Raw genomic sequence first — 19,635 nt, forward strand, 5'->3', positions numbered from 1 at the left:
AAAAAAACAATGCGTGATAGAATTACAATTATCTAATGTGCGACAAGATATAAAGCACAACACGAGCATATTGTTTTACATATATAATTAAATTCATTTACTTACGCCGTTTTATTTTCCGTATTAGATTTTTTAAATTAGATATACACTTTTTATCTTAGCCAAAAGGCCGAGAACATTGTTAAATAAAACATGTGTCACTCGTTTGAAATTGGTCAATAACCTTGTAAATTCAACTTTACGACATAAGAAATAAGAATGATATTCAGTTGTGATTATGGTTGATAATGTTTCTCTGCTCGACAAGGCGAAGTCTTCGGAAGAGAATTTTGTCTCTCGTAGTGCGCATGTTAGGGTAATCGAGAAAATACTCGATGTAGACATTATCTCTCTCTCTCGTCAAGAGATATCTCGTTGTATGCATGCTAGGCCGGCAGGTGTCAGCTGTGTGCTCGTGACATGGCGGCATGGTGAAAACATGCAACTGTGGGGGTTGTTAGTAAGTATTTCGCATGGATTGGAGTGAAACTTAATTTAACCCGGAAATTTATCGTTGCGTTTTTGCCGGATCGAATGAGAGATAACATTCCCAATTTGACATTGACGGTTGGGTTTTTTTTTAATTCTCGCCACGTCTTGATGAAAGCCTACTCTGATCCACCTATATTTTGTGGGCGTAGTGGGCACGATGTGGTCGCGAATAGTGACGTCATCCCAGACGTCGAGCGATCACTCGCGACGACCACGGGCCTTAGGTGGAAGTTCCACTGTGGAACGATCATGGAACGATAGAAAGGGTGTTGCAATCGTTGCGGTCGCTTAGTGGAACGCGCCCATTGTTCTGGACAAAACATAAATGTCAAATGTCAAATTTCAAATACGAGACAAAGGCAGCACAGTTTAGACAGCGATATTACTTTACTTTTTATTTGATTATTTTTCTAATTATATAAATTAATGATATTTTGAAATATAGTTTTTATATCGAATAGGTACCAGATAATACAATTGATCGTGCGAACTAATTTGCTGAACAATGTGTTAATTGTTAGATAACAATAAAATATAATTATGGCTGGTTTTGGAGATTACAGTGGTTATAATCGTCCCTTCGGTCTCGATCCTAATAGAGAGACTAATGATATATATGATACACGTTACCAACAAATATATGGTTACCACACCCCTTTAACAGAAGAATATCAAGGCCCGCCCTTAGTAATGGATGATACTCCAGAAGAAGGTTCATCTACATTATCTAAATAAATATTAATATATCTAATAATAGCATATTCTTAAACTGTTTCAAGATACAGAATTATACAAGTCATACAATTTCAGTATATATATTATATATAAATTATAGACATTCTTAAATTCTTGCTTTTAGGTTTTTAAAAGTTTTTGGTATGAGTGCTAATACTAAAAAATATTTAAAATTATTAAATTTCACTTTTGTTTTTAGAAAACAATGCCTATGTTACCACTGCAATTAGTGTTGCAAGTCTTATTACTGAAAATCTTTTAAGCCATCCATTCATAGTGCTCAGACGACAATGTCAGGTATGTTTTTTTAATTTTAGTCCTCCTTTTGGGCTGTTTATTTTGTAAACTTGTAACCAAATATGTTTGTATATCAAAATGTTCAGGTACACAATAGCTTGAGAAATTATCACATTGTGCCATACACTCTTCTTCCGGTGGTTGTGAGATTGCACAAGAGGCAGGACTTCACTACACTGTGGAAAGGAATTGGCTCCACATGCATTGTAAAGGGTCTAAATTTGGCAGTGGAGGATGTTCTAGCAAAGGGGACGGGGTGGCCAAAGTTTGTATTATACACTCTATAAAAAAAAAATATCAAATATATATAATGTAAGTAAGCATAATTTTGTTATATAATTTTCAGGGAAATTGGAAAATGCAGTTCAGCTTTACAATTTTTACAACATTTAACTTTGAAATGGTAAAATTTATTTATAATATTCCTTATTCTTAGATGCAATATTATATTAATATTTTCTAAACATTAATTTCAGTATAAGTATAGCTGTTGTCACTCCATTCTACTCAGCTAGTCTTGTAGAAACTGTTCAGAGTGACATAGCTAGTGATAAACCAGCCTTATTGGATGTATTCAGGGAAGGATTTGTGCGTATCCTTGAATGGGGAACTCCCTCCCGTGGTAGGATGCTTCCCATATGGGCTATTGTGTTACCAACAGTTGCCCTCGGCATCTCAAAATACTTAACTCAGTAAGTTAATTTTATTTATTTTATAGAGTACTCCCGAGAACTTAGTCACTATTAACAATACTGAAAAGTGTGTTCGCTCATGAAAAAAAAGGTAACTTCAAATGATATTGACAAGATACACACAATACTATGTAGGAATAGTAAAAAAATCACTTAAATGTGTATTATTACAACTCAAAAATACTTGTCAATTTTGATCGAATTTAAGTGGGACCACATAACAAGTACCAGCTTTTGATAAAAAAAAGACTCAAAATCACTAAACCCAGTAAAAAGTCATGAAGTAACAAAAAATACCCATATACCGTATACCCGTTCGAACCCCACTGGAGAGGTCAATTTTTGATATGATACTCAAAATGATTAGAAAAATGTTTAGAATTCCTAATGTGTGTGTAACACAAATATAAAATCGTAGATATTAAAAATAGCACGGTGTCATCTCCTGTCAAAGATTTTAATTGTATTAAGAAACTTTGAATAGTTACGGGTTTCTGTAAAGAGCTTACTATAGACGGCGCCACGGTTCGCTTAAACCGAATATAAAAATCATCATATCAAAAATTTCGATCTAGCGGGTACATCGTTCCATAGCTTAATTGGCTAGAGCGCCGACACGGTCTCGACCACCAAATGACACACACCACCTTTGGATCAAAAGAAAATTTGGTGAAATCGCTCCACCCAGTCAAAAGTTCTGAAGTAACATACATAAAAAAAATACAAGCGAATTGAGAACCTCCTCCTTTTTTGGAAGTCGGTTAAAAATGTTTAGAATTCCTAATGTGTGGGTAACACAAAAATAAAATTGTAAATACACAGTAATTAGTTTATGATAAAATTTGATAATGACTTTATATTTAAAGTACACAGCACTTAATTTAATTCTACAATTTATATTATTTTAATAATTGAAATCATTAATGTAATTTTCTTTTTCATTTTCAGCATCTTATTAAGAAGTATAACTGTAAGAATCCTGCGCTTTCAATACAGACACAAACGTGAATTAAATGATTCATATAGTGTTGACCATTCTAAGAATACACAAAATCCTCTCATAGAAGATATGAATTTGAAGGCTAATATATTTTCCTTTATAAGCATGGAAATCCTATTCTATCCTGTTGAGACAATTATACATAGGCTTCATATACAGGTATAGCAGTTTTTAAACTAATTTCTGATAAAAATTGTTTATGTGTCTGTTCTTAAACAAAACAAATATAATGTTATTTAAATATCCATATCCCAAATTTCATAAACAATGACTAATGGCATATAACAAAGTTAACTTAATTTATATTATTTATGTCATAAATCTAATTTTTTTTTAAATATTAATTGCCTTTAGAAATGTTAGATATTTTAATTTTATTTAATGTTTTATTTTAAATATTTTATGGTACACATTTCATAATTATATTTATTTCAAGGGAACGAGAACCATTATAGACAATCTAGATACAGGAACATCTGTGACACCTATACTAACAGGTTATCAAGGATTCATGGACTGCTACAACACAACCATTGCTAAAGAAGGTTTTGGCGGCCTATACAAAGGTTTTGGTGCATTGATGTTACAACTTGCTGCACATCTAGCTATTATCAAACTAACAACATTAGTTGTGTCAGAAATGTCTAATCTTTTCAAACCAGCTAACAGTCCGACAAACTCTGAAGATTCTGTACATCAGCAACAAAAATATTTATTTAATTGAGTTATTGGATTATGAAATACTTAATTTTATTATTTTTCATCAACCTACACCACATTTAGCCAGTGAGCAATTGTTATATATAAAAAATCATTACATTTACAAAACAATTTTTTAATTGAGTTTACCTTTTAGTAAATAGTCCAATACAATCCAATCCAGTCCAATCCAATACAGTTGATTGAACTTTTTTTTTTAATAATGTCAGGTCTTTAATGTTTTGTTGTAAATTTTTCATTAGCTTTAAGAAAACTGTTTAGTGAGTCTTAACTTATTTGTTAAAGTGAAAATAAAACTCAACATAATTTATTTTATATTATTTCTACATTTTTACCTATCCTTAACAGAATTATAAATGAATATTAATGTGACAATACGTGTCGACCTTTCAAAAACCTTCTCATGATAACTCTTCGACCACTCGGCGTTGACATTCTAGTTTTCCAACCGTGCCGACGAACCCTTTTCACTTCATTTGGTCGCGGGAAATAACACCTAACCTTAGTTCTAATAAATGACAACAAGGGATACTCTGACTTTACTAAACTTGTTGTTGGAGAAGCCTGGACAAGCGCTTGAAAGGTGTGGTTCACCAATCTGAAATGCATAAAAAAGCACGCATATATATTTAAAAATATTATAAAATTATAATATTTTAAAATGGATATTGATACTCATAAAGATTTTCGGGTACCTTAATGGTTGTAAAACTGCAGACATAAATCTAGACATGGTAAACTATTTTTTACTAAGAAAACCTATTAAACAAAGCTATTCAAATTGTTTTTAAATCTTTATAATTACAAAAATAGGTTATTTATGACAAGTTTTGTTATTATGAAACCAAATCAATTATCAAAGTCGAACTCATGTTGTTGTTTTAAAATTTATCCCCAATAGGGAAAGGCAAAGGACTATAATCCATACAGCCTAGTCTGAATTTGTAAGTTTCGTTCTGCCGGCCTAGCATGCATACAACGAGATACCTCTTGACGAGAGAGAGAGATAATGTCTACATCGAGTATTTTCTCGATAACCCTAACATGCGCACTACGAGAGACAAAATTCTCTTCCGAAGACTTCGCCTTGTCGAGTAGAGAAACATTATCAACCATAATCACAACTGAATATCATTCTTATTTCTTATGTCGTAAAGTTGAATTTACAAGGTTATTGACCAATCGTGCCAAACCGGGATGAGCCAACGTTTGTATAATTTCAAACGAGTGACACATGTTTTATTTATCAATGTTCTCGGCCTTTTGGCTAAGATAAAAAGTGTATATCTAATTTAAAAAATCCAATATGGAAAATAAAACGGCGTAAGTAAATGAATTTAATTATATATGCAAAACAATATGCTCGTGTTGTGCTTTATATCTTGTCGCACATTAGTTAATTGTAATTCTATCACGCATTGTTTTTTTTTTTTTAATTTTTAAAAATTTTTGAATTTTTGAATTTTTTTTTTGATTATTGATTTTACTTTTATTCTATTTAATTTTATTTTTACTTATTGATTTTTTTAATATAATTTTGTTTTGTTTTTTATTCTGAATGTTGTCTTGTCTTGTTGTACTAACCCAATATGGACTTATACTTTGGTCTGAAATAAAGTATTATTATTATTATTATTTAGAATAAGAAGCAACAGGGCGCAAATACGTTTTTTGTGTCATTATATGGCACACTTCACTCGACTTTTCGCATTTCCCGCTCTTCGTATACCGAAATTATATAATTATAATAGGGAAACGCCATGGTATACAAAAAATTGGCACCCGGTTTTATTTATTTTTTATTTATCGTCTTTCTCGTCGATAATATTGAAAACGAGAAGTTTCTCTTCCTAAAACGACAAAATTCGACAAAATTACGATGTCATGTTAGCTTCCGTAGAGATAAATATCACAGATCACTAAAATTTAATGATTATCTCTTCTATTGACGTAACGAGAAGAGTATCGCGTGCACGCATGTTAGCTACTGTAGACATAGAGAGATAATACGAGAAAAGGGGTAGACAAAATTTTGTCGTGGCGCGCATGCTAGGCCTGCTGATATATCAAAAGGCCGGAGCCAAGTCTGAAGTAACTTTATTGTTCTTCTGATTCGATGACTGGTAGAGTAAGGCCGAAACCAAGTCTGAAATTTCATATTTTCGTCTACTCTTCTTTGTCTATAAGTGATAGGCGAGGTCGAAACCAAGTCTGTAATAGGCCGAAGCCTGAAATATCAAAATAAAATTTCACATCCGATGAATGAAGGTCCTGATCCTGTTTCAAATATCATTGATAGTATTGCAAATAAATTCAAATATACTAGTATAGTTATCCAAATTAGTCAATAAATCTTGTGTATTGCGCGGGACATTTTTTGGTCCAGAAGTTGATAACAAGTTGGCTATAAATAAGAGGCGTTCCAGATTAAAAGCGGAGCATTCAAAAAATATGTGATCTAAAGACTGTGTAGAGTTGTTGGTGCAATGTGGGCAAACGGGCGATGAGATGATACGCATACGATTCAAATGTGCATTAAATCTGCAATGTCCAAATCTCAAGCGGCATAGTATTGTATAATATTTTCTGCTTCTATGTTGATGCGATTTAGTAAACCAAGGACTTTTTCCAATATCTTGATTTATCTGAGCATACCAAGATCCTTTTCTTAACAAGGTTTGTCGCCAAAGATCACGCCAATCAGATAGGATTTTTGATTTAATAGCAACTAATAGATCAGTGTATGGTACGGCAACATTCTCATCAACAGGGCTGCCGCTGTCACTGTCAACAATTGAACGTGCCAGAAAGTCCACATGTTCATTTCCCCTTACTCCTATATGTGAAGGTGTCCACAATAATTTGATGTTGTAGTTTCTTCTGGATAGTTGATAAAGGAGATGTCTTATTTCTAAAATGATGAAGTTTGTATTAGCACTGAATTGATAATTATCTAAAGCCTTTAGAACGCTCATACTGTCAGTAATGATCAGCCAATATTGATTAGTTTGTTTTTTAATGAATTCTAGGGCAGCAGTAATTGCTAGAGCTTCAGCTGTAAATATTGATATCTCCTTTTTCAATCTGACGCCTTGGCCAAACTTCAGATGAGGTACATAATAGGCCATGGAAACATTTATATCATTTTTTGATCCATCTGTGTAAACTTGTTTGAACTTATCAGAGTATTGTGCTATGAGGTTGTAAACTTCCTGGCGCTCTTTTAGCTTATGGTCAATAATAATATCGATTTGATTAATAAGACAGTCAAACTCCTTTTCGTAACACATCCAATTGCTAGAACTGTGTATTTTGTGTTGGTTATTTAGATTTAACATGAATGAATATTCGAAGAGAATAAATGGGTTATTAGAAGTTAATGGAGCATTTACAGGATATTTACTATGTAAGTAATTAAGCTTTTTAATTAGAGGATGATTACTAATGGAAAACAGTTTTAGCAAAAAACAGTATTTCAAATATTTAAATCTAAGGTGTAAAGGGGAAATGTTGCACTCGACCTGTAACGAATTAATTGGGGTTGTTTTCATGGCGCCAGTGATAAGTCTCAGGCTGTGATTTTGAATAATATTTAATTTGTTAACCAACTTGTCATTAGCAGAAAAACATAGAAATCCATATTCAAAATGACTGCGTACAAGAGATTTATATAGGGTAAGAAGGATTTTTGGATCAGAACCCCAATATGTTTTTGCAAGAGACTTTAAAATATTAAGAGCCTTAAGAGCTCTATCAACTATGTGGTCTACATATTTGTTCCATGATAAGTTATTCATGAATATAACACCTAAAAATTTAACTTCATTTGTGATAAGAAGAGATATATTATTATAGTTTATTTTAATTCTTTCAGACCCTACTTTATTAAAAACTATGACTTTAGACTTTTCAAAGCTAATGTCCAATGCAAGATAATTAAAATAAGAATTTAATTTAACTAAAGCTTCGTTTAACTTAAGATTTAGGGTAGTTATATTATTACTAGAACAATAGACTACCAAATCATCAGCAAACTGTAAATTGTATATATGAGAGCCTAGAATTAAGTTTAATCTATGTATATAAAGTGTGAAAATCAATGGACTCAAAATGCTACCTTGACATGTACCTTTATGAGAAAGCCTTGGACCAATAAGTCTATTATTATACTTAACAAATACCTTCCTACTGTGCAAAAAATTAAAAATCCATTGTATAACTTTTACAGGTAAACCAATCGCAGCTAATTCCGTGGATAGAATATGATGGTTAACATTATTAAAGGCTCCAACTACATCGAAGAAAACTCCAGCGAGAGCTTGCTTTGATTGTATAGCATTATAAATATCAAGATGTAAGTGAGCAATGCTCTCCCTTGAAGACCTGCCTCTTCTAAAACCAAACTGATTAGAAGGTAAAATATGATTAGACTCTATGAAATGTTCCAATCTTTGTTTTAAAAGTTGTTCAAATATTTTTCCCATGCAAGAAGTCAATGCTATAGGTCTATATGAATCAAAGTTAAACTTGTCCTTGTTGGGTTTTAAGATAGGTACTAAACAATCAACCTTCCAATCCATAGGAATAAGATTATGCTCCCAAAGAAGATTCAGGATATTTAATAAAATTAGTTTAGATTGAGAAGACAGGTGTTTAAGCATTTTATATGAAATGTAGTCAAGGCCAGGTGTAGAGTCTTTTCTGGATGAAATAGCAGAATTTAATTCGACAATGGTAAAAGATTTTATAATAAAATTTTGATTAGGAAGAATATGGCAGAAAGAATTAAGATTAAAGGCTGGCTCTACAGTATCTGGAGTATATTTTTTGAGAAAATCAAAGATCCAAGAATAGTCAGAGTTGTTATGGGAAGGTGGAGAATAGCTTTTGTTAAATTTTCGCATATACGTCCAAATGACTGATATAGGAGTCGATCTGTTAAATTGTTCACAAAGTTTTATCCAACTGTTTCTTCTCTCATTTCTGATAATATATTTTTTGGTGGCTTGTAGTCTTTTAAAATTAATGTAATTAGCCTCAGTGGGATCAGATTTAAAAGTCAAATAAGCGTTTTTGCTATTTAATACGGCTTTGGTGCAATTGAAATTCCACCAAGGAAGAAGTTTTTTTTTTTTATTTAAGTTAGAAGGAGAGCATGAAGATAAAGCTGTATTAACCAAAGAGTGCTTAGAAATAGAAGATGATTTCCACAGTGCTGAGTGTAAAATATCTGTAAATTTTGTGTAGTTATGAAGGGGGTCTTGTGTATCAAGAGAAAATTCAGTGAGCAATAGTTGGACATTTAAATTATAAATGTTCCAATCAACGTTGTTCAGGTTAGGGAAGCAGGGTAGTGAGCTACTATTGGGAATAGGAGTGGCATTGTAATGATTGTTATTAAGTAAAATTTTTGTGATTACAGGAAAGTGGTAGCTGCCTAAGGGATCGTCATGTACTGACCAGTCACACTCTAGAGCCAATGAAGGTGATACTATGGTTAAGTCAAGAGCATTCTGTCTCCATATGTGCGAACCAACAGTGGTCATACTTCCGTCATTAAGTATAACCAAATTATTGTTATTGATAGACTCTAAAATGTCTTTGCCTCGACAATTAGAAGTAGAACAGCCCCAGGCTGAGTTTAGGCCATTAAAATCTCCTGCTAGGAAGATTGGTTCTGGTAAACTTTTAATTAACCTGTCTAGTTTAGATTTAGAAAAAGCAGGATTGCAATTAGTTGGACTGTAAAAGCTTATGATAGTAAGTTCTTTGTTGCTAGAGTATTTTATACGAACAACAACATTTTGAATGGAGTCATCATAAAAAGTATCAATTTTAGAATAAGAAATAGAGCTATGTATTAATATGGCTACGCCATTGTGGGTGTTTCCTGAATCAAGACGAATTACATTGTAATGACGTATCTTAAATTTTTGACAAGGCTTTAACCAAGTCTCACAAATTAACGCAATGTGAATATTTTTGTCCAAAAGGAAATAATTAAAAATATGTTGATTGTGTAGAATACTCTGAGCATTCCATTGCACAATATTTAAAGTATCCATAAAGTACAAATTATTTATTAGTAACCTTTTTTAATGTATCTTGCAGGACATTTTTAATATTTTGGGAAGAGATAGGTATTTCATTATTTTTGTTTAGTGTTATAAGTTTTACTAAAGCTTCTGTAATAGATTTGAGTATTATTTCGGAATTTAAAAGAGATAAGAACTGATCAGTTTTGTTTAATGATGGAAAGTGAGAGCTGTTTAAAACATCAACAAAGCTTTTTTTCTGAAATTTATCTCTGTTAAGCTGGATTTTTTCTTTTTTAACAGGGCATGCAGGGGATATGGCAATGTGATTGCCAGAGCAGTGACAGCAACTGGCTGCAGTATAAGGAGTCTGACAATCTTTAAAATTGTGACCTTCGCCACAAATGCTGCATCTTTGTGAATTTTTACAGAATTTTGCAATATGACCATATCTTAAACACTTTAGACACTGCTTTACTGGCGGGATGTACTGCCGTACTTCGAACCGCCAGCTGTTGAGGTCCACACTATCTGGTAAATTGGGACAGGAAAAGGTTATAGAAATTGTTTTTGTGGGGATTAATTTTATTTCTCCATTTTCTCTTACACGTCGCATAAATCTACGTATAGATATAATATTTTTCGTGCTAGTTAGAGCTGAATATATTTCTTTATTGGATAATTCTATAGGCACATGAGAAATTACCCCAGTGACCTCTGTAGCGGCAGCCGGAAGGGAAGCTTTAAGTTTGTACCCATCAAGATATTTTTTGTTGCCTAAGACCGCGTTAGCAAAAGCAGGTCTATCAAAGATAACTCCAACTTTACTTTTATTAATGCGTTTTAGTTGTTTCACGCCTTTATTATATTTTTTTATGCTATTAGCGAGTGTCATCATGTCTCTTGTTCCGATTGGCTTGTCAGCCTCTGTACTCTCCAGGAATACAATATAGTCAAAATTACCCCCGTTCTCAGGGTAGTGCCGCACGTAATCGGCTACCCGAAACGGGGCATACCTTTCGGCGTCTGTTAGCTCAACAGATTTTATGGACTCGGAGTCGGAGCTCAACGAGTCGTCCTCAGCGTTATCTTCCTCCTTCTTTTTCCTTTTCTTACTTCTCCCCATCTCTTGATTAATTTATAAGTATTTATTTATAAAAAACTCCAGTGAATGAATTATAAAATTAATAAAATATTTTTGAAAAAAAAAGACCGCCTTTTCACTTCAAAGTTCCCGCGCTTTTTCTCAAAGTCGAACTCATGTGAACTAGATTTGACATTTATCCATAGACTATATCGACACCGAAGAATTGTGTAAATTGTAAAATATTTGTATTTCGTAGTTTTGTAATTTTGTTATGTGAAGACTTCAATCGTGTATCATTACAGCCTATACAGTCCACTGCTGGACATAGGCCTCCACAAGTTTACGCCAAAAATAACGTGAACTCATGTGTTTTGCCTAAAGAGCAACACGGAGGGGAGTAGCCATTTACGGACGTTCCCCTCTGTCAAGGTATAAGGCTAAATGGCCATATGCGTACAATAAAACTAGTTACAGCCGCACTGATCACTAGACTAAATCTAGTTCCGCGATTGAATCAACGTCCTTCAAAAAATGCCAAATCGTTCTGTTTTTTGCTGCAAAAAGAGATCTGCAACGTCAAATTTACCAAAACATGGCGTTACCTTTCAGACGTAAGTATTTTTTAATCACATTATTACTTGTACACTTCTTTTAAACCTTTTTTAAACTTAAAAATTACAAATATTTCGGTCGTGTTGACTCGATTTGTTTACGAACACAGGCCGCTCGCCCTCATACAATATGCGGATCGGTCGAGCGACTGATCGGAGTCTATTTCCGAGAAGTCACTGTCGCCGAGCGATAGTGTTGTTACCGGTTTGTTTGTAGATGGCTATCGATAAAAACGGCAAAGGCAAAAGAGGAGACAGACATTTTTTAAGTTTTGATTTATTTAAAATATTAGCATAGTTAAACATAGTTGAACATAGTTATATAATAAAATTGCATTAAATTAAATATAATACACGTATTATGAGTCTTAACACATTTTACTAGAATTACTTAATGTGAACTTCGATCATAATGTTTTATATAAAAATTTGGTAGATTTTCTAAAAATCCAAATTTAAGGGACACATGGAAATTTTTTTGTAATATCAGACTAACCTGGACGCCCACAAAAAATAGTGTAATTTGTTCAGATCATATCAATACCACTTACTTTCAAGTGTTGGCGAACAATAGAAGGAAATTAGTCGAGGGCACCAAACCAACACTAACGCCACACTATTTCTGTCCCGTAAGTTTTTTTTTTGTCTCATGTACAAGGTAATCAAGATATGGTTCACCTTAGTCATAGTAGTGAAATGAAGCTTAGATTTATCAACTTTGAAAATTAACAATGTAAAATCCATCCTTTCAGAGTCATCAACAAATCATTCAATCTAGCAGATGACAGGCTATCATCTTATGATGCCATTAGTGTTACGCTCCCTACTCTCGATTCGTTGACATCACCGTGTTCATCATCAACTCCTCAAAATGTGGGTTAACTTTAAATCACTTATTGTAGACTGGCATTGTTTGGCACAACAACGTTGAACCAAACGTATTGTGACATAATTATAATAGTTAGACATATGCTGTCGCGACACTTTTTAACCGACTTCCAAAAGGGGAGGAGGTTCTCAATTCGACTGAATTTTTTTATGTATGTTACTTCAGAACTTTTGACTGGATGAACCGATTTTGATGGCTTTTAATTTAATAGAAAGCTAATGTTTATCATGTGGTCGCGTTCAAATTTCATCGAGATCTGATAACAACTTTTTGAGTAACCTTTGATAACGCGTATATATTACGTATATTGTATTACTTGTCGATGTAATTGAAGTCAGTTTTTTTTTTTTCGTTTGCGAGCAAATACAATTATTGTAGATAATGCTGTGTTGTACAAAGTCTTACTACATTATATATTTCTAATATCATTAGTTTTGCAGCGCACGCAATGTAAGGATTTTTTAATGTTATTTTTTTATCCCTTGGGTTACATTATTGGAGTTTTAGTAAGGATCCCTAATATTTTTGACAATATAGTATAACCTATGTCGCTCAAGGACAGTGTAGCTTCTCAATGGTGAAATAATTTTTTGAATCCGTCCAGTAGTTTCGGAGCCTATTCAATGCTAACAAACAAACAATCAAATCTTTACTCTTTATAATCGTTTATTTTTATTTATTTATTTATTTTACATGAAGATGTTTGATTTGTAGTATATAATAAATTAAGTCTATTTTTATAATAACATCTTACCTTTGTATCACTTTAAAAACCTTATTTTCCTAACCGAGTATTTGAATTTATCGATAATGCATATCGACAGTTGTTACAACCACGGCTGTAAGCAACTTGTCAGTGTAGTTGCGGCGTGTCATTATACTGTAATGACACAGAATGTATCTATGGGTGTGTGACAAATGTAAGTGTCTTTTTAATTTAGTATGTGTGAGTTTCGTAGTGATAGACGATTATTTTTATGTGGGAATTAGATAAAGTAAGCATATGTGTAATTTCCCCCCGCAAAAAATGCCAGACAGTTTTGTATCGGTAAAAAACGCCAGGGCTACTCCCCTCCGTGTTGCTCTATGGTTTTGCCCATAGTCACCTTTGATAGTCACCACGCTGGGCAGGCGGGTTGGTGACCGCAGTACTGGCTTTGTCGTATTGAAGACGGTGCTGCCCGTCTTCGGCTGTGTATTTCAAAGCCAGCAGTTGGATGGTTATCCCGCCACCGATCGGCTTTTAGTTCCAAGGTGGTAGCGGAACTGTGTTATCGTGTATGTATTAAACTAAATATTAGTCAATTCTAAAATAAGTAATCAAAAAATTATAAAATAAGTAAATATTATTTGTCTTCCAAGTTACAAATATCCCGCTGTATTTTTGTTTGTTCAACTTCCTCACATGTGTAGTACCAGTTTTTAGCTCCATTGTTTTGAACGGAACGCATGTCATAGACCATTGTCGATATGAAATTGAATATGGCGGACAAAAATAACAAGAGCGCTAAAAGATTATTTTCGTTATTCGATATATTTTCAGTCCAGTGACGATAAAGCTTTCGACGCTAGTGGTATAATAAAAACAGTTCTATGTTTGTCATATTTATTGGTTGTAAGTACTGTTAAGTGTCATTGAAACATTTTATATGATGTAGTTTTTTATTTTTAATGCGTCGATAGTTATGTGAACTTGTGTGTTAAATACAGTAAATTGGATTGTAAAAACTTTTAGACTCAAAATGTCGGCGGTAAGAGTTAATATAGAAATCGGCCATGAAGCTTCGCTGAAATCTAAGAAAACGGCGGAGGGCTTTACTCACGATTGGGAGATTTTCGTGCGCGGCCAAGAGGGTACTGATATCAGCCACTTCGTTGAAAAAGTCGTTTTTAAACTTCATGAAACTTTCCAAAAACCAAGGCGAGGTACGTAGTGCTCATTTTTTTATTATCTACCTTTAATTGACGAACGTGTTAATTTATAAGTGAATATTAATAACAACTTGTTTACTTTGCTATAGTAAACAAATCAACATTTTTTTTTGTCATTACTAACTATAACTAAACTAGGTTATGTTCAACAATAAGCAGACAAATTTAAATTTAGAAGAGTAAAATTATATGTTCTCTCATGTTAATTTTTCATAACAAATATGTTCTCTTACAAAAATTATACCTTCCTTCGTTACTGAACCTGACTCAACCAACAATGCAACCTACTTATGGCTGGACAAAGGCATTTTCACTATAGAAGGGCTATGTGGAAAATGTTCTTATCAAAAGTAAGAGTTGCTATCGGGTATCTGTGATTACGCAATAGCTGATAGCCTAACATGCTCTCCGAGGCATAGGGGAGAGATTCACAAAGTAATAAATATTTGTACTGCTACAAATATCTCTCCGACCTAGAATCAAAACAACCACAGCCACTCTCCTATGAAAGTTTCAAGAGGAGTGAATGAATATCTCTAAAAAAATCTTGAATGATACAATAAGATTTTAAAACTAGCAGTTTAGAAAACAATTGTCATTGAGTCCAGTCAGTGTTAAGGAGATAATCGAATTGAATGAGAAAGTAAAATAGTATGAGTGATGAATTTATTAATAACGATGATGATAATTGGTACGGAGATTAAATTATTTCAGATTGTCCGGTACTGTTGGATCATTTTAGATTTCAGAGTTCAATACTAGACTTTTAAGGAACTTCCATACTATAAATATAAATATCTGACGATTTGAGTTTTTTCATCATAAATTGCAATTTTGATTGATTAGTTATGATTAAAGAATAGAATATAAGATGCCCATGACTTGTCTTGGTTTGACCAGACAAACATAAAAATATAGCATAGCATGTATTATTTAGAATCCTACCCTATCTGAAATTATCTAAAACTCTCATTTAGATTTTTGTTATGCCTACACTTTTTTTTTTTTTTTTTTAATAAACAATAGCTTCGTTTCCTACATTACAAAGCTTTGTAACATATCTAATCACTACTTATACCTGTAGCACAGCAAATCATTTTCTTTAAAGCTGTTTTCATAAGCAAGATAATTTTGACTACTTGGTTATGTAGGTACTAAACTCACTATTATCAACATGCATTTTTCTTAATCCTTAACATTATTAATAAATTTACCAATTGTATTATACAAAAAAGTAAATAAGATTAAAAATTATTTTTCTCTTTTTTTCAGTTGTAAAAGAACCACCATTTTCTATAAAAGAATCAGGATATGCAGGTTTTGTTTTACCAATTGAACTATACCTTAAAAACAAAGATGAACCGAAGAAAATAACATTTGTTTATGATCTGACACTACAACATGGTGGCTTTCTGAAGGATAGATATATTTTTGAAAATCCAAATGAGGAGTTCAAAAGAAGGCTTCTAAAGGGTGGTGGAATAGTAGTTGACAAAAATGCTTTCTATACTAATCCAGATCAAGAGAGCAGAAGCAGAGATTCCTTTACAGATGAAAAGCCACAGAATGTCAGTAAAAATAAACAGTCATCAGATGCAAAGAAGCATAAATCAAAAGAATTTAAAGAGGAACCTAAAACTAGCAGTTTTGAAAATTTGTTTGGCCCTCCAATACAGAAGCCACCAAAAGTGTCTCCAGACCCAAAAAAACTTGATAAGAATTTTACATCAGCAAAATCAGATAAAAAAGATAAAGAAAGGTCTTCTGATAAAAAAGTGAAACATGAGCATAAAGAGTTTAAACCTGATAAGCTCAATATTAAAGAAGACAAATCAAAAGCAGAAAAAAATAAAAATCACAGTCGAGAACAGGAGCGAGTTAAAGAGAAAGCTACTAAAAGACAAAGTGATAGACCTCCAACACCAGAATCCGGAAAGAAAAAATGTTTGAGCCCAAATAGAAAACTTCCAAGTCCCATGCCTAGGTCTAGTAGTGCATCTAGTATAAAAGACGATTACAAAACGTCGAAATACAGTTCTGAAAACATGGACCATAAGAAAACGAAAACTGATGAAAGAATACCTGAAATTAAAATAGAAAAAGATGTTAAAGAGAAAAAGAAGAAAGAAAAAAAGAGCCATGATAGAGATAAAGAAAGAAAAGAAAAGAAAGAACACAAGAAGGACAGCCATAAAAACAAAGAGTCACCTAAGGAGCCTCTTAAAGAATTACCCAAGGAATTGACTAAATCAAGAGATATTGTCAAAGAAAAAGAACTTGTTAAAAGTTCGCCTATTAAAGAAAAACCTTTAAAGCCTGAGAAAACTAAAGAGAATATACGAAAATCACCGCAGATGCACGCAGAAAATTCTGAGCGCCATGAAAATCACAAGTTGAAAGAAAAGAGTGAATCTGAAAAAAAACACAAACACAAGAAGAAAGACAAAAAAAGAGATGAATCAAAAGAAAAGCACAAAGAATCGAGCAAAGATAAAAAGCATAAACATGAGAAAATTCGTGAAATACCCATTGAAAAGTCCGAAGTTGTGGAACATAGAGGAACTCCAATGCAAAAAGAACGTCCTCTTCCTGAGCCGACATCACCTATATCTATAGATACTGCATCGCAATGCAGTTCTAAAAGTGGCTTAAATAAAGCTATACTTATTGGAACAGAAGACATTCATAGCAGTCATTCAGATTCAGAAGTTTCAATAATAGCTGATGAAGAAGATATAAAGGTAAAAATAGAGAACCCATCGCCTAAGATTACCAAAAGAGAGCCTTCCCCAGAACCTGAACCGGAGCTAGAGCCAGAGCCTGAAATTGAGCCTGAACCAGAGCCTGTTGTTGAGGTACCCCCAGTTCATCAAAAAGAAAAGTCCAAACGGCACAAAGACAAATCAAAGAGGGAAGAAAAAAGACGAAAGAGGAAAGCTGCCGAAGAAGAAGAAGTAGATAGCAGAAAAGTAGCCAAGACTTCTGAGTCATCACGACTGTTAAATGTTGAAACTGAACATGGCGAAAGTAGTGGTTGTACGATAGAGACCAAAGTACAAGATAATGGTGTTTCAAGTAGCCTCGGTGAAGATGCTGAGCCAGGTGATTTATCGCCTGATTATATGGTTCAACTCCGAGGATTACAACAACGAATAATGACAATCAAGAACAATGAAGATCTCGAAAGGGTTGTAAATCTTATAGCTGAGACTGGAAGGTATGAAGTAACTACTCAAACATTTGACTTTGATCTTTGTTTGTTAGACCGTTCAACAGTGCAGCAATTGATACAACTTGTGGGTTGCTAGCTGTTATATATGGGCATTTCTAGAGCATAATATGTATATATTGCTTTATGTATTAAGGCAGTTGTACAATATAAAATTTTATATACCATATAATTAAGGACAATTTTTTTTATCAATATGATGCTCTTTTACAAGTTGAAATTGATGCAAGATAAAGAAAAGAGCATTCGCATGCAGAGAGCTACTAATATGCATAAGAAATAATCTCAAATGTATTAACAGTTTTATGTTCTTATAATATTTGAAATACTTTGTAAGTGCAATATTGTATAGGTTATATAAAGTATAAGACTGTTGAAAGATTGTTAAAGGTGTTGTATATTTTGTACATACATATTGTATTGATTTATTATAATGTAAGTTATTCAATCAAGAGTTTTTAATTAACCTCCCTCAGTCAAAGAGGCTGAAAGTGCATGCAACTTTTTTTTGTATAAATGTCACTGGTTGTAAACCTATGCACTATTCTTTTTTTAAAGTGATACTTTGCAATTTTTTTTGAGCATTTTCTTTTTTTTAACCCAAAATTTATTTTAAAAAAATGTCTTTTTATACTTTCTTAAGTTTGTAATTAATATTGCAATAGTAAAAATAGGGTAATACGTCTTAAATGTTTTCATTATTTTATTTCAAGACATTTTAGTTACTGCTCTTTTTTTAATACATTTGACCTTGAGTCATTATAAATTGTTTATGTATTTTTTTTTATTTATCGCTTATTTTAGGCATATAATAAAAAATAAAACTAGTATATTATAATATTTTTTGTTTGCATAACAATTTGAAACCTTTTATAATTCCCTCAAATTGCTAATACATTACAACAAGAAATATAATTAATTGATTAATTCAGCCTGTAATATTCCACTGTTGTGTAAAGGACTCCATCTCTCCGTATAGTGGAAGAATCCAAGCTTAATCCACATTGCAAAAACAAAGTATATGGATATATATTATTAAGAAATACATGAAATAGTTATTTATTATAAATGCTGCATAGAAATAAGCTTGGTGTTATAAATAATAAAATAAAATTATAAAATCTTGTATGACAGATATATATATAATTAGATAAATCATAAAGGTACTGATATACACTCGCGTGCAACTGAATCGACTCAAGCCGTATATTGGTATAAAAGTTCGATTTTTAGGAAAATGGCTTTCCCGATTTTCTTGTTTTTTTTTATTAGTTTGAAAGCCTAAGCTTTTCTCTTAAAAAATGCTATCCTAATGAGAAAAATTGGTTGAGTATTTATTGATAATGCATAAAAAATGAAGAAAAATGAAAACAAAAATGAATAAAAAAATTATTTTTGATAAAAGTAAAAAAAATCAAAATTTTTAATACTTTGTATCGCCTCACCTAGCTTTTATAACGGCTTGCATGCGATTTTTCATTGCTTTTATCAATTTTTTGATAAAATCTTGAGGTATCGTATTCTATTCTTCCTCTAGCGCAGTTTTGAACTCGACGATGCTTGATGGAGCCGTATCTCTAGCTCGCACCCTCCGTTTAAGCTCGTCCCATAAATGATCAATGCAATTCAGATCGCTTCATATGATATTCCAGCCCACATCATGACTGAACCACCGCCATATGATACTGTTTCAGCGAAACAGCATTGCGAGAACCGTTCCGCTGAACGCCTGTATACTCAGTCTCTTCTATCGTTGCCATGGAGACACATTCTGCTCTCGTCAGTAAACAGGATGGAGCTCCATTACTCAATAGTCCAATTGAGGTGTTCACGAGCAAATTGAAGTCGGGTGAGCTGCGGTCAGTTTCGGGCCTCTG

General features: G+C 32.8%; 3 protein-coding genes across 4 annotated transcripts; 2 read left to right on the forward strand and 1 right to left on the reverse strand.

The window, feature by feature from the left end:
* The first annotated feature begins 1,056 nt into the window (after nucleotides 1-1,056).
* On the forward strand, nucleotides 1,057-4,281 carry LOC123659224 (solute carrier family 25 member 46). The gene is made up of 7 exons (XM_045594475.1): nucleotides 1,057-1,243; nucleotides 1,466-1,563; nucleotides 1,650-1,828; nucleotides 1,910-1,966; nucleotides 2,040-2,255; nucleotides 3,204-3,414; nucleotides 3,692-4,281. The coding sequence occupies exons 1-7, from the start codon at nucleotides 1,072-1,074 to the stop codon at nucleotides 3,977-3,979; spliced, it is 1,221 nt and encodes a 406-aa protein (XP_045450431.1). The 5' UTR covers nucleotides 1,057-1,071; the 3' UTR covers nucleotides 3,980-4,281.
* On the reverse strand, nucleotides 4,279-4,846 carry LOC123659225 (39S ribosomal protein L34, mitochondrial). The gene is made up of 2 exons (XM_045594476.1): nucleotides 4,671-4,846; nucleotides 4,279-4,573 (listed from the first exon to the last, which is right to left on the reverse strand). The coding sequence occupies exons 1-2, from the start codon at nucleotides 4,706-4,708 to the stop codon at nucleotides 4,339-4,341; spliced, it is 273 nt and encodes a 90-aa protein (XP_045450432.1). The 5' UTR covers nucleotides 4,709-4,846; the 3' UTR covers nucleotides 4,279-4,338.
* A 9,182-nt stretch (nucleotides 4,847-14,028) lies between these two features.
* Nucleotides 14,029-18,206, forward strand: LOC123659324 (protein AF-9-like). 2 transcript variants are annotated; one of them, XM_045594570.1, is made up of 3 exons: nucleotides 14,029-14,212; nucleotides 14,333-14,523; nucleotides 15,802-18,206. In XM_045594570.1, the coding sequence occupies exons 2-3, from the start codon at nucleotides 14,340-14,342 to the stop codon at nucleotides 17,835-17,837; spliced, it is 2,220 nt and encodes a 739-aa protein (XP_045450526.1). In that variant the 5' UTR covers nucleotides 14,029-14,212; nucleotides 14,333-14,339; the 3' UTR covers nucleotides 17,838-18,206. The 2 variants fall into 2 exon arrangements, with proteins under 2 accessions (XP_045450526.1, XP_045450527.1); XM_045594571.1 differs by lacking the exon at nucleotides 14,029-14,212 and having other exon boundaries at nucleotides 14,265-14,523.
* The last annotated feature ends 1,429 nt before the right edge of the window (nucleotides 18,207-19,635 follow it).

This window comes from Melitaea cinxia, chromosome 13 (genome assembly GCF_905220565.1).
Source record: "Melitaea cinxia chromosome 13, ilMelCinx1.1, whole genome shotgun sequence".
Taxonomy (NCBI): Eukaryota; Metazoa; Arthropoda; class Insecta; order Lepidoptera; family Nymphalidae; genus Melitaea; species Melitaea cinxia.

Coding starts and splice junctions, on each gene's coding strand:
- LOC123659324 (XM_045594570.1), top strand. CDS start 14,340: ATGTCGGCGGTAAGAGTTAATATAGAAATCGGCCATGAAGCTTCGCTG. Junction 14,524..15,801: donor TTTCCAAAAACCAAGGCGAG/GTACGTAGTGCT, acceptor TCTTTTTTTCAG/TTGTAAAAGAACCACCATTT.
- LOC123659225 (XM_045594476.1), bottom strand. CDS start 4,708: ATGTCTAGATTTATGTCTGCAGTTTTACAACCATTAAG. Junction 4,574..4,670: donor GCAGTTTTACAACCATTAAG/GTACCCGAAAAT, acceptor TATGCATTTCAG/ATTGGTGAACCACACCTTTC.
- LOC123659224 (XM_045594475.1), top strand. CDS start 1,072: ATGGCTGGTTTTGGAGATTACAGTGGTTATAATCGTCCCTTCGGTCTC. Junction 1,244..1,465: donor GGATGATACTCCAGAAGAAG/GTTCATCTACAT, acceptor TTTTGTTTTTAG/AAAACAATGCCTATGTTACC. Junction 2,256..3,203: donor ATCTCAAAATACTTAACTCA/GTAAGTTAATTT, acceptor TTTCATTTTCAG/CATCTTATTAAGAAGTATAA.